The sequence below is a fragment of the Lepus europaeus genome, chromosome 3, assembly GCF_033115175.1.
Source record: "Lepus europaeus isolate LE1 chromosome 3, mLepTim1.pri, whole genome shotgun sequence".
NCBI lineage: Eukaryota > Metazoa > Chordata > Mammalia > Lagomorpha > Leporidae > Lepus > Lepus europaeus.
Window position 1 is genome coordinate 144,927,600 of NC_084829.1, and position 14,768 is coordinate 144,942,367.

The 14,768-nt window shown below is 40.2% G+C and overlaps 1 protein-coding gene across 7 annotated transcripts in view; it reads left to right on the forward strand.

The window, feature by feature from the left end:
• Positions 1-14,768, forward strand: part of STX11 (syntaxin 11) — a 58,420-nt gene that overhangs the window by 20,953 nt on the left and 22,699 nt on the right. Inside the window, exon 2 of one of the 7 annotated variants that reach the window (XM_062186874.1) lies at positions 3,960-4,032. The exons of 4 other annotated variants lie outside the window; for them this stretch is intronic. Coding sequence is in view for 1 of the 3 variants with exons in the window: in XM_062186868.1 (XP_062042852.1) it covers positions 6,516-6,603 (88 nt within the window). In the remaining 2 variants the exon portion in view is untranslated. Of the gene's footprint in view, positions 1-1,507; positions 1,641-3,959; positions 4,033-6,480; positions 6,604-14,768 lie in introns of those variants that run through there. 2 more of the 7 variants (XM_062186868.1, XM_062186875.1) reach the window with 2 other exon arrangements.

Consider the following 14,768-nt stretch of genomic DNA (forward strand, 5'->3'; position numbering starts at 1 on the left):
AACTGTTGAAATCTTTATACTAAATTGATCTTCTGTATATAAAGAGAATTGAAAATGAATCTTGATGCAAATGGAAGGCGAGAGGGAGCGGGAGAGGGGAGGGTTGCGGGTGGGAGGGAAGTTATGGGTGGGGGAAGCCATTGTAATCCATAAGCTGTACATTGGAAATTTATATTCATTAAATAAAAGTTAAAAATAAATAAATAAATAAAAAGAAAAAAATTGACAGCAAAATGGAATTAAAAACCATAGTGCAAGTGAAAATATAACTCAGGCTTGAAGTGATTCCCTGTGATGACCTTGTAGCCAATGTATTTTCCCATCTTTCCATCCCTCCTTTGGCATGTTCTTTGGTTTATTTCAAGTGTAGCTTAAATTACATTATAATTTTTGTCTTTGCTTTTACTGTAAACAATGTATCAGGGTACTTAAAACAGCAAAAATTTTTTGGAAGAAGTGGAATTGAAAGATAAATTTCTATTGGTGCAATAATTTTGAAATCCATGCACGTGAGAGTTCTTCAAAAAGTTCAAGAAAAATGAACATTTAATTGCATGCATTTTTTAGAAGGCTTTTATTTAATAAATATAAATTTCATAGGTACAGCCCTTGGAATATAGCAATTCTTCCCCCCCATACCCACCCTCCCATCCCCAAATCATCCTACCTCCTACTCCCTCTCCCATCCCATTCTTCATTAAGATTCATTTTCAATTATCTTTATATACAGAAAATCAACCCTATACTAAGTAAAGATTTCAACAGTTTATACCCACACAGACACATAAAATATATCATTTGAAGACAAGTTTTACTGTTAATTCTCAGAGTACAATTAATTAAGGACAGAGGTCCTACATGGGGAGCAAATACAGAGTGACTCCTGTTGTTGATTTAACAATTGACCCTCTTATTTATGACATCAGTAATCACCTGAGGCTCTTGTCATGAGCTGCCAAGGCTATGGAAGCCTCTTGAGTTCACCAACTCTGATCTTATTTAAACAAGGCCATAGTCAAAGTGGAAGTTCTCTCCTCCCTTCAGAGAAAGGTACCTCCTTCTTTGATGGCCTGTTCTTTCTGCTGGAATCTCACTCACATAGATCTTTCATGTAGGCCGTCTTTTGATACAGTGTCTTGGCTTTCCATGTCTGAGATACTCTCATGGGATTTTTAGCTAGATCCAAATGCCTTAAGGGCTGATTCTGAGGCCAGAGTGCTGTTTGGGGTGTTTGTCATTCTATGAGCCTGCTGTGTGGCCCAGCAGGCATTTCTAAAACCTTCCGTTAAAGTAGGAACAGGCTCTCTACCTAAAGTTTATTTCTGATTCTCTTGAGAGGTTCTATAGGATATTGCATCAGAAAGGCACTATAATATGAAGCAAACACTTTTTTTAAAAGATGTATTTTATTTTATTTTATTTTATTTTATTTTATTTTATTTTATTTTATTTTATTTGAAAGGCAGAATGGAGGGAAGCAGAGAGAGAGAGAGAGGTCTTCCATCTGCTGATTCAGTCACCAAGTTGCCACAAGGACCAGGACTGGGCCAAGCTGAAACCAGGAGCCTGGAGCTTCTTCTGAGTCTCTCATGTGAATACAGTAGCCCGAGGACTTGGGCCATCCTCTGCTGCTTTCCCAGGTGCATTAAGAGGGAGCTGGATTGGAAGTGGAGCTGCCACTTACCAGTAATCTTGGCCAAAATGAATGAAAAGATCAGAATACAAGCTCATCTTTGCTTTAGTTATTAGGCTAGATAGAAAGAATAATAATGAAAACATGTATTTTATAAAGTCATTTTTAATGTTTCATGTCATATTTTTGTTGAGAATGTTTTATCAACCATGAATCATCTTTCTCTATATTTTGCCCTGTATTTTATTGTCAGGTCATTTTCTTAGCAGTTGAAATTTTCTCTTCACACAATAGTGATTACCTACATTATATTAGTTAGACATTAAGAGGATAGAAACTCAGTCCAATTATAGTGTCTGAAAGTGGGGGCCTTTGGAAAGTGAGTAGATTGTGTTAGGTTGTAAAGGTGGAGGCCCCTGACCAAGTCGTGGTGGCTTTAAACAGAGAGGCAGAGACTCTCCTGCTCCTTCTTGCGTGTGATATTCTCTGCCACCTCAGGTCTCTGCCAGCACCAGGTGCTGAACCAGTCCGCCCTGCGCCATCTTGGACTGTGAGCATCCAGACCCATGAATAGATATAAACCTTTCTTTCCTTCATAAGTGGCTTGCTTCAGGTACTTCATTATAGTAACAAAAAGCCAACTAATACACTGTTCAACCCCAAATTGTCTAAATCTCTTCTCAAGAAATTTTGGCCTATCAGGAATTCTATCAGTTTCATCAATTGGTCTTTCTGAAGAGATCTCTCCTGCAACCTACTCACCGAATCTAGACAGATGGATTTTTTTTTTCATCGAGTGCACAGTTATCATCCTGAGATGTGCTTGCCTCTCTTCTCTGCTGGACCTCATGTTAGGATCCTATTCTCATTCTTTCTCTCTCTCTTTTTCTCTCTCCTTCCCTCCCTTCTTTCTCTGTCATGTGTGTATGTTCATTATTCAGTTTCTTCCTGAGAAAGAGACCATGGGACATAAAAATACTTAAGATATTATATATCTGAAAAGATCTTTATTCTAACTTCATATTATAGCTTATCTAGGTATAGAATTTGGGTTTGGAAATACATTTTCCTCAAAAGCTGAAAGATGAGACAAGTGTTTGGTACAGTGGTTAAGACACCATTTAGGATGCCCACATTAGTGTCACGGTTTGAGTTCCCACTCCGCTTCTGATCCAGCTTCCTGCTAATGCACACCTTGGGAGGCAGCACATGATGGCTAAAGTACTTGGGTCCCTGAAATTAATATTGGAGACTTGGCTTGAGTTTTGGGCTCCTGATTTTGGCTTGGCCCAGTCCCAACTGTTGCAGGTTTTTGGAGAGTAAATCAGTAGATGGAAGACTTCTCTGTCTCTCTCCCTCTCCCTCTCCCTCTCCTTCTCCCTCTCCCTCTCCCCCCCCTCTCTTTGTCTCTTTGCTTGTCAAATACAATAAAAATAAAAATTTTTAAAAGTCTAGAGGTGTCATTCCACTACTTTTCCATTTCCACTGTTGTCATTTATAAGTTCAGACTTTTGACTCCTAATGCTTTGTAAATGATTGGTTTCCCTCCCTTGGTCTCTCTTTGTGTGTGTTTATCTCTGTTCTGTCCCTCTGTCTCTTTTTCTCTCTCCTTAAGCTCATAAGATGTGCTTTGTCTGAAATTCCTATTACTCAGAATTCTTTTTTTTTAATTAAACTTTTATTTAATGAATATAAATTTCCAAAGTACAGCTTATGGGTTACAATGGCTTCCCCCTCCCAAAACTTCCCTCCCACCTGCAACCCTCCCCTTTCCCGCTCCCTCTCCCCTTCCAATCACATCATGATTCATTTTCAATTCTCTTTATATACAGAAGATCAGTTTAGTATATATTAGGTAACGATTTCAACAGTTTGCCGCCATATAGCAACACATTGAAATTCCTATCACTCAGAATTCAACTGTAAGTGACTGGAACTCTAAATTTCTTATCTTTATTCTCATTTTTTACCTCCTTCCTTCCTCTCTCTTCTTCCTTTCTCCCTCTCTTTCTTTCCTTCCCTCCTTCCTTATAGAAAAGGATCTTCTTAGGCCTTTTTGAAAGTTCCTTTAGTGGGATTTTGGAAGGGGGCACAAGTAATTTTCAATTTGCCAGAAGATAGAAGGCATTCCTAAAAGCACAGATTTTTTTTTTTTTTTGGGTGGAGTAGTATATTAAGAGATTAACATATAAGTGTAGATGTATTTGTCAAAATACCTACTTACACCTCTTAACCCAGAGAGGATGGGAGAGGACTGGGCTGTTTAGGTGGGCAAGCTTGAATCTGGGAAGGGAATGGAGAAGACGAGTGCCGTTTCTGTTTCCAGGGCACCCCGAAGGAGTCATGATGAGGCAGCAAGACAGAGCAGAGTTTCTTTGGGTGAGGACAGATTAAGAGCAGTGAGTATAAAACAAATAACATCATTACACATTTTCTTTTGCTCTCCATGAAGAGGGTGCCTGTTTACCAACATGACTGAAAATACAAGTTATATCTAAGGAAAGTTGCATTTTGTTTTTAGAATTCATTCATGGTGCACCAGGCATTGTGTGTAAGTGACTCTTGAGACTGAAAGTGTTATTCTCATATTCTCAGAGCCAGGAGCCCCATGCAGGCTTACTTCACATTGCAGCCTCATTTCCACAATAAGCTATTATCTCTGATAATATCAGAGGTGACACCAATGACTGAAATTAAGAAATTTACTGTAAAGACACAGAAAACTGAAGATGTATTTGCCCTATGATGTTCATAGTTCTGTCTTTAAATATGTTGTAAGCCTCTACCAGGGAACTGATAATAGGGAAGTTGCTTAAGGTTAGTTTTAATTTCTGTCTATATTTTAAATAGTTCATCAATCTTATTTCACATTTCTAACATTTTTCTTTCTTTAAATGTTCCTTTTGTAAGCTTTTCGGTTTGGTTTGTTTTCATATCTAGAAAAATATTTTTAACAGACTGAGACCATGTGTCTTTTGTCCACGAAGCTAACCTCATCATCTCTTATTGGCTGGCACAAAGTAGGTACTCAATAAAATGTTCATTGAATAAACACGTGAAAATCCCAGTCTGAGTGGCCTAGGCAAACATATGTTCCAAAAGATATGGACAAGAATATAAATCACATAGTCTGTTTTGTGAATGTTACTTAAAAGCTTATTAACAGGTTGCCTGACTGGTTTATAAAAACAAGTTGTAGAAGTAATACATCAGGTTCACTCCCCTGATGCCAACAGTGGATGAAGCCAGGAGCCAGGAACACAACCCAGCTCTCCCATGTGGATAGCCAGAACAAATGACTTGAGCCATCACCACTGCCTTCCAGGATTTGCATTGACAGGAATCTGGAGTCAAGAGCCAGAGCCAGGAATTGTGGGAGAAGTCTCCCCAGGTTGACCCTTTAACCTCTCTCCTCCTCCCTTTTTTGAGGAGGTGCAGAAGTCTCGGCAGATCCTACATCTCTGAAGAGCATCCTGACAGCCTGTAAAATTCTGAAGGGTTGATAAGGTCATAGTCAACTTCTGACGTGCCTTAGTAACCCCGTTCACTTCCCATTAGTTGTTCTTTTCGTTCTCTGGCCCAGTGTCTGGGATGTGGCAGTATAGACATGTCCTTTGCGAAGTCACACTGTGCTGACTCACCACTCTTTGTTTTGGTGATCTCAACGATAGACTTGTGATACATTTAAAGCTCTCTACCTCCATTTCAAAACTGGCTCTTCGAGTTCTCAGAATTGCTTATCAGACTGAACCTCAGCCAAGATTAAAACTCCCAAGTAGCTCTGCACTGTCCTGACCCCACAGCTCCAGAGCTCCTGTTTAACATACTGCACTTTCAAACAGCTTTTGCAGAGCCTGTTTGTGGAGGCTGTGTGTGTGATACCATCTTTCTATAGCATCTTGTTTCTTCCTCCCCACCATGATTATGACCACAATACTCAGAAGGAAAGGAAGGGCTGTTATCTGACTTCTTAAGAAACACGTGCTTTTAAAAATGTGTATGCTTTCTATTAACCATTGCATAGCTTAGGAATATAATAAACGTATATTTAATTAGACTTAAGATACATAATTTATGCCATGATCATCAAGTAGATGACAGATATCATCAGGATAGATGTTTGGTTCGTGCTGCATATGTTTGTGTTTTATGATCTTTTTGTTTCAAAAGCACGAGAATTTATCTCACCCAAATTTTAATTTCTCCATAATTCATGTCAACTTTAGTCCTTTTTAAATAGGAAAACATCTTACGGGGAATAGAGAAACCCTACGACAGGTGTATCAGTGAGATTTATCAGTAACAAGCCACCCCCAAATAACAATTTGTTATTTCCTGTGTTTGCAAGGATTAAACAAGTTAGCCCATGTAGAGCTGGACTGGGGGGAGGAGGGTGGCTTGCATTGTGGTGTAGTGGCTCAAACTACTGTCTGCAGCTTCTGCATCCCATTTTCTGGCTGCTCCACTTCTGACCAAACTCCCTGCTAACGTGCTTGGGAAGCAGTGGAAGATGGCCCAAGGACTTGGGTCTCTGTACCCACATGGGAGAACTGGATGAAGCTCCTGGCCCTGGCTTCCACTTGGCCTAGCCCTGACTGTTGTGGCCATTTGGGGAGTGAACCAGAGGATGGAAGGTCTCTCTCTGTTTCCCGCTGTAACTCTGCCTTTCAAATAAGGAAAAGAAATCTTTAAAAAAAAATTAGAATGTGGAGTGTCAACTGATTAATATAGAGAGAATTATACATTAGGAAAATCAATGCTTTATTTAAAAAAAGAAAAAGCCAGACTAGTACAGGGCAGACAGTAATCCTGGGTAGTTCTTCCACTGTCCCTCCTGGCTCTTGCAGGTGCAGTCACTTGGTGAGTGAGCTCAGCAGCTGCGATGGTGGCCAGCAGCAGGGTGGGCCTCTCCTCCCCTGTGGTCCTCATCTTCCAGGAGGCTAATCCAAGTGGGGTCAGTGTTCCCAGAGGTAAGAGAGGGGAAGCCCCATGGGTTACTGCTAGCCAAGCCTTGCTTACATCATGTTTTCTTCTGTCCTCTTGGTCAAAACAAGTCTCATGACCAAGTCCGGATTCAAAGGGCAGAGAAACTGACACCACTTCTTGATGGGAGGTACAATTAGCTGCAATTTTGCTTTTCATGCAGTTTTTCAGTTATCTTTAATCAACTGCAATCAATATATTAAAAGGAAATTCCAAAAATAGAAAACACATGTTTAAAATACTTTTACTGTAATAATGTCTTAGTGTGCCTAATGTACAAGTTAAATGCAATCATAAATATATGCAAGTATAGGAACAAACATAGTATATAGTATATAGGGTTCAGTACCACCCACAGCAGCCATGACATCTTGTTAAATATCTTGTTGGATTAGTGTGGGCTGCTGTACTGCCGAACACTCATGACTACTTATTGTACCAAGTATAATCTGCCTCTGGCAAAATTACTCATGTTTCTCTACCAAAAAAATAAGATCAGTCCCATCCTTGAACTTTCAAGACCTCATCCCGTGATGACTTAACCTCTAAGACAGGGTGCTACCCCTGGCCTACAACAGACAGAGGTACAGACGAAACCTCTCCTATACAGCTGTTCAGATGCAGGTCCTCTGAATGTTGAGGCAGTGAACTAAAAAGTAGGTCTCTCTTCCATGGACACCCAACACAGGATGATGAGACGGGAAAAGATAACCAGGACAGACACTCCATTTGGAAGGAAAAGCTGTGAGGAGGATGAGTGGCAACTGCTGGTCTATGACAGTGCTGTCCAGGTACATGTTGCTGACTCCTCTTGCTCCTGGGCCCAGCAAAGATATTCGATTAGGACCCAGTTCTGCTCCTCAGAGGTAGTCTGCTGGTTTATAGCTCTCTAGCCCGTGAAGCTCTTTTTCCATAACAGATGGCTTATTTTTGCTTCTAAATTGTTTCTTTGATCCAATTCCTGCCTATAGAAAGCTAAGGAGCCAGAAGACCTGTTTCATTTTGGCTAAGCTTTTGTGCATGTTGATAAAACCCTCTCTAAAAACTTGGTGGATTTCTTATGAATCCAATTAGGGTCCATGCCCTAAAGCCCACACCAATAATTTCTTACAAGTCAGACCTCTCTCTGCTGGGGCTGGGTGTCAGACTGCTAAGAGACAACACGCTTAAGTGTCTTAGATCCCCTTTTGTCTAGCCAAGGGAGACTACTAGGCACCACAGTCAATTTTACAAAAGTCTTACTCAGAGACCATTTTTTGTTTTTAGAATTTTTTTCCAGCTAAAGGGTCTGCAGAGGTAAAGATGTTCTTTGTCCCCAGCTCCATCTTAGGAGTTCCGACTCCTGTTTTCTGCAGATTATGCTTGTGAACTGGATAATTCAATTTTATCTCATCTCCTTCTGACAAAAGGTTATATGTAGCTAAAAGCACTCAATGAACACTTCCAACATTCTGTCTGGGATCCTTACAACTCGAGCCAAAATTCATTATGTGTATTTTCAGTCACTCACTGCCACCGGCAACCACATTGCCACTCCATGATATCGGTCGCCTTTCCCCTGACTGCTCTAGTAGTTTCTGTACCACTTTTCCAGCCTCCCTTAATGGCTGACTTCTCACCTCCCTGCCCCCAGTTGTTGTTGACAGCAACCTTACTGCTTTTCACTGGATGTTTAAGGTGCTAGGGCAGTATGCTGCCGCCAGTACCCATTTCACTGCAGGGGAAACTGCTACACCTGTAGTGGCTTAATAAACAATGATGTGTTCTTTCTCACAATTGTCTTGAGTTGCTGAGCGGTCTTCTGTTGGTCTCTCCTGGGCTCACTGATGCTCAGTCATTTGCTGAGTTAGCTGGGGGCTGTGCTTGGCTTGGATTGTTAGTATGGCTGTGTCTCATCCTTCTGCATAAAAGACCAGCCTTCTTCATAGCGTTGGATCAGGGTTTCCAGTAACAAGCCCTTTTGCACAATGCTTTCAACTTCTGCTTGCATCACATTTGCTAATATTTCTGGGCCAAAGTAAGTGCCAGTCTCAAGGCCACATTCAGATTTGAGGAATTAAGAAATAGTCTGTACCTCTTGCTGTTGATCAGAGAAGCTACAAAGAATGTCTAGTAATTTTTTTGTTTGTTTTGCAGCTCTTCACAAAGAGTATGCACAAGTGTGGGGAAGAAAGAAAGAGGATGGGCCAGTGTTGTGGCGTGCCGCGGACCGGCTCTCGCGTAGCCACCAGACCCGAGGGGAACGAGGGCCGAAAGCACAGGAGAAATAGAAATCGGCGAGGGGAAATGACAGACAGACACACACACTTTTTGAGTATGTTGTTGCTGCAGTCGTCTGCCTGCAGTTGTCTGCCTGCAGTTGTCTGCCTGCAGTTTATTGGCGGGAAAACCAGAGCTTATATAGGGAAGCTTACATTGCTGAAGACAAAGGAAATTCCAAGATTACAAAAACTTGTTAAGGCTAATGGGGTTACATGATTAACTTTACAAGAGACACAGGGAGACATTGTGGTGATGATTCGCAGTCCTACTTTTAAGAAAAAGGTAAAGGTCAGGTTACTAGTTAACCTCTCATTAGGAGAACCTGGGACAGGGGAGTTATCAGATGGTGGTGCTTGTTAGCCTAAGTCCATATATCACCTATGTAAGATTGAATGTAGCTTTCTCATCCCCATGCTGCTTAAACTTGATAACCCAGAACCTAAATCACACCTCAGCTTTCTAAAGCTAACACCTCAGCTCCCTTTGTTTTATCTTGTCTAGGGTGTGCTGTTTTTTGTCAGTGTTTAATGCCTCCTCGTAAATTGCCCTAATGACTGGTGGGCCAAAGTCTAAAGTGCTTTTTGTTGATTTTTGTGAAATGCTTATTGGCACTACTTGACTCCTTTGTTTCTAATCATGGTGCACTTATCCTAACGCACTACGTGGCATAACTACTAAATACAAAATCACTATTAATGTTGAGACACATTGCTTTATTAACCAGCAGTAATTAGGTCTTCCACTTCTTGTTACGTAGCCGAAAGTCTTTACAACCCTGGGCTACACAGAAGCCACCGAGGCCACACCCCACAGGGTTCTCGCCTCGTCCCTGCAGCGTGAACCCCTGACGTAACAAAAGTTTGCTACGCAGGTGTTACAACAGCTGTGGGCGCAGCAGCTCCCCCTTTTTTTAATTTTTAAGACGAAGTTCAAAGACCTCCTGCTGGACATCTTGCAATGAGCTGAATAGAAGCTTTAAGATTCCAGGAGGAAAAAGAATTATTAGCAAAATTACTAATGCCACTATTCCCATATTTATGAGGTAGTTTTTCCAAGTTATGGGGTTTAAGTTTCTGATTCCTGCTTCTAAGCTTGCAGCTATACTCTGTAAATCCCCTATTTGCAACCTAGATTGACTAACGGCAGCTATCTCCTTTTGCAAAGCATGTAAATCATGTGTAACCTCATTATCATGCCATACACCCTGTAAGTGTGCTTTTATTTTTTTCCAAGGTTCTGAAGTATTGTATGGTAGCGGAGTAACACAGATTGACTTAAAATTACTATGACAACGAGCATAAAACATTGTTTGCAGATTAGCAACATCCTGTCCCAAAGCCAAGACTACTTCCTCTAACACATTTATTTTTGCTTTTAATTTCTGATCTATTGCCTCTTGTGTAATTAATGCCATGGTAATATTTTTATTTAATGTATTGACATAGTGAGCAGTTTGAATTTCCTGAACTAAAGCAGTAGTTGCAATCGCAAAAGTAGTGATAATAGTAATTAAAGTAGTAATTCCTAAGATCAAGGCAGCAACAAAGCGTTTCGGACGTAAAAGCCCACTTAACAGATCTAATACTTGTAAAGCAGAATTATCATACCAATTCTCTTCTCCTAATTTAACAGGTAGCAGCACAAACGGCGGTCTACGCACCAACAGTATGGTAGTAAAATTTTTAGGCTCAGTAGAAGTAATACAATTTGTCATTTTACATGCAGCACAAGTAATTTTATATGAGCGACCTTCTTTTGTTATTTTTACAGCTTCAGTTTGAGCTAACAAGATAGCACTAGGATAAGCTACACATGCTTTAACCGTAATAGGCTGTGAAAAAGTTTGATTGGGTTGTTTTTCTAACAACATATTTGTAGCAGCTGTTAAGCGAAATAAATCAGTATGTTTACGAGTTACATTATCCTTTGTTGCAAACCAAGTAGGTTCTACAAAGCCAGGAGAAAACCATCGCCGTAAAGGTTTTCCCGGTTTATGATAAGCATAATTATGAAATTTATTACTCTTTTCTTTTAAGTACTTTTCATAATTTCCATCCCCAGGATTTGAATTAGAAAAGTCCCAAATTGTTATGTTACCACCCTCAGGTTGATACCAAGCAGCAACAGAAAATCCACAAGATAACCAGGTTGGGAATTTAGTTAAAGACGATAACCACGTCTTATCTGGGTTTTGATACTTTTTTACACATGGCGTGAGTGGCAGATCAATCTCTGGAACATGTGTAAAGCTGTCATTGAAATAAGGAGCCTGAGCCCCTAATGTTTGAATTTGTGTTTTCCAGACCCACCGTTTACCGGGATTGTCGTGGTCTGGACTGTCAGTTAGGAAAGTTTTATAGCTCGTGGTGAGACAACCATTAGTAGCTTTACCTTGCAGCGTAAGACAAATTGGCAATGAGTCTGCTCTCCCTTCAAAGGAAATTATAGAGGAGGAGGAGACTCTTGCGTTAGAGTCCTGTATACCGCCTAACCGCAATGAATCATTTGTTAACACTTTTACGGGTTTCCTATCCAACCACCCCACAGGCTGTACAATGGGAGGATTAGGAACATAAGCCCAATATGAAGTCCCCTCAGTTTTTGGAGTTGAAATCAAGGCAAGAAAAGCCACAAAAAGATAAGAGGTTGTACGAGGCTTCTTTTGTTCAGCGAGAAGTTCCTTGGCTTGTCGAGCTAGATGACGGATCATCGTCCAAGTGATTTTCTGCCTCTGCTGGACTATTTCCAATTTTTTTATCTGATGTTTCATGTTTTTTTTTGCTTTTTCCAGCGTCGCTGCTTGCGGCGCTGTGCCGGGGGCCTCCCTGATGAGCCTATCTGGGATCCAGACAGGAGAGTCGGCATCCTGTGGAAAAACACAAGCATAGCCTCTTCCCGAGGTGATTAGCACATCCGGACCTTTCCACATTCCTGTTAAGAGGTCTTTCCAGAGTACTTTGGGCAGGGGGGTCTTATAAACCTCCCTGTCCCAGTGTCGTAGGGCTGCTGTAAGGCCCTTTTCATCAGCATTTAAATGATTTAAAACAAACAATGAATGAGACAGTACATGATGAGGTGAAAAATAAGAATTTGCAGTTTGAAGACGCTCCAATTGTAATTTTAATGTTTGATGAGCTCTTTCAATGATTGCCTGTCCTTGAGGATTATAAGGAATTCCTGTAATATGAGTTATGTGCCATTGGGCACAAAAATTTGCAAATGCTTTAGAGATATAAGCTGGTCCATTATCAGTTTTTATTTGAGAAGGAATGCCCATAATTTGAAAACACTGAATTAGATGTTGAATAACATCTTTTACTGCTTCTCCCGTTCTAGCAGAAGCATGCACAAAATGAGAAAAAGTGTCAACAGTCACATGCACATATCCCAACTTACCAAAAGAAGACACATGAGTTACATCCATCTGCCAAATAATGTTAGCTTTTAAACCTCGGGGATTTACACCCATCTTTGGAGGATGATATACGGGGGGACAATGAGTACATTGTTTTACAATCTGTCTTGCCTGTTCTCTAGTAATAGAGAACATTTTTCGCAAAGAGGCTGCATTTTGGTGATGAATGTTATGACTATTTAATGCCTCCTGCACTGTAGCTACAATAGACTTGGTATGCATATCTGCTATGGCATTTCCTTGTGCCAGAGGCCCGGGCAATTTACTGTGGCCCCTTATATGTGCTATGTAAAACTTTGCCGTTCTTTCCCTGATTAACTTTTGTAATTGTCTTAATAAAGTAAGAATGGGTGATTTTCCTGATAAGAGAGCTGTCTCTAGAGCCGGAAATAAATTAACCACATATTTAGAATCTGAATAAAGGTTAAATGGTTGTGGAAATTTTGTAAAGGCCAAAATGACTGCTTTAATTTCCGCCTGCTGGGCAGAGGTTTTTTCACCACTTTTAACATACACACCGTGCTCTTTAGAATAAACCACAGCACAACCTGAAGATGACCCATCAGTAAAAATATTTTGAGCTTTAGCTAAGGGTTGTGGCGAAAACCAGACTGGAAATACCAATTCCACATGTCTTGCAAATTCTATAATAGGATGTTTTGGATAATGATATTTTATTTGCCCTGCATAGTTTTGCAGCGCTATGACCCAATCTTCATTATTTTGCATTAGCTCCTCTACTTGACTTTTATTGTATGGTGTGACAATAGTGGCTGGCTCTTTACCAAACAATTCTTTAGAGCGAGCTCTACCTTTGGTAATTAATAAGGCACATAAATAAGGATAATCTGCAAGCATTTTTGTCTGTGTATGAGGCAAGTGAAGCCATTCCAAGACTCCCTCCTGCCATAGGCAAGCTGTAGGCGTATAAGCTGTGGAAAATATTAACAGACTCCATGGCTTAGTATAATTTACCTGATGCACTCTTGCTTTTGATAATGCCTCTTCAACTAACTGTAAAGCCTGTAAAGCTTCCGGGGTCATAATTCTAAGTGACTTTGGATCTGAATCCCCATGCAAGATAGAATATAAGGGACTCAATTCCCCTGTGGTTATTTTTAAATGAGGTCTTAACCAATTAATGTCTCCTAATAATTTTTGATAATCATTTAATGTCTTTAACCTATCCCTTCTTATTGTAACTTTTTGTGAAATAATATAATCATCCTTTATAATTTGACCCAAATAATTTAGAGGTCGATCTCTCTGCACTTTATCAGGAGCAATAACCAAGCCATGAGCAGTTAAAGTTTGAATAGTATCATACAACAAATTATCTAATATAGCAGAATTTTCATGAGCCAATAATATATCATCCATATAATGAATTATATATGCAGTAGCATATTTTTTCCTTATAACTTGCATAGCCTTGTCTACAAATTTCTGACATAATGTAGGAGAATTTTTCATCCCTTGTGGTAAAGTGACCCACTGATACCTTCTATAAGGTTGCTTAAAATTTGATGATGGCACACTGAAAGCAAAATGCTCACAATCTGCAGGATCCAATTTTATGGTAAAGAAACAATCTTGTAGATCTATAATAATGACTTTCCATCCTTTAGGAACAGCAACCGGAGATGGCAGTCCAGGTTGCAGAGGACCCATGTCCCTCATAACTGCATTAACGGCTCTTAAATCTTGTAAGAGCCTCCATTTACCTGATTTTTTCTTTATAACAAATACTGGTGTATTCCAAGGACTTTTTGATTCTACTAAATGCCCTTTTTCTAGTTGTTCTTGTACTAGCTGCTCAAGAGCCTGTATTTTCTCTTCCGTAAGGGGCCACTGACTCACCCACACAGGTTCTTGAGTCAGCCACTGAATTTTATCTGCAAAAAGATTTTCTGCAGTGGCCCCTATGAAAAATGCTGTTCATTTAAATTATCTGCTGTTACCAACCTAACTTCCATTGCGTCCAAGAAATCTCTTCCCCATAGTGTAAATGGTAAAGAGGGAAGAACATAAGGCTGTATATAACCTTCCTTACCTTCACAAGTCCATTTTAACATTGCTGAACTTTGCAGGACACCATTAGCTGTCCCCAAGCCTAACAATGATGAACCTGTCCTATGCACTGGCCAAGCTGAAGGCCAATCCGAGGAAGCTATACATGTTCTATCTGCTCCGGTGTCAAGGAGCCCTTTAAATCTTTTGCCATTGAGAGACACAACTTTGAATGGACGCTGGCCAAGATCTTGCATTAAAAATACACCCTCATCAGTGCTGCCAAACTGGCCTTGGCCCCTGTTTTTTTTGTAAAATTTTGTTTGGCAGGTTTATATAAGGTAATAATAATAATTGAGCTATCCTTTGTCCTTTGTGAATTTGAATTGTCTCTTTTAAAGGTCTGATCATTATCTTTATGTCTGCTTCAGTGTCCGCGTCTAAGACACCAGGAAGCACTTCAAA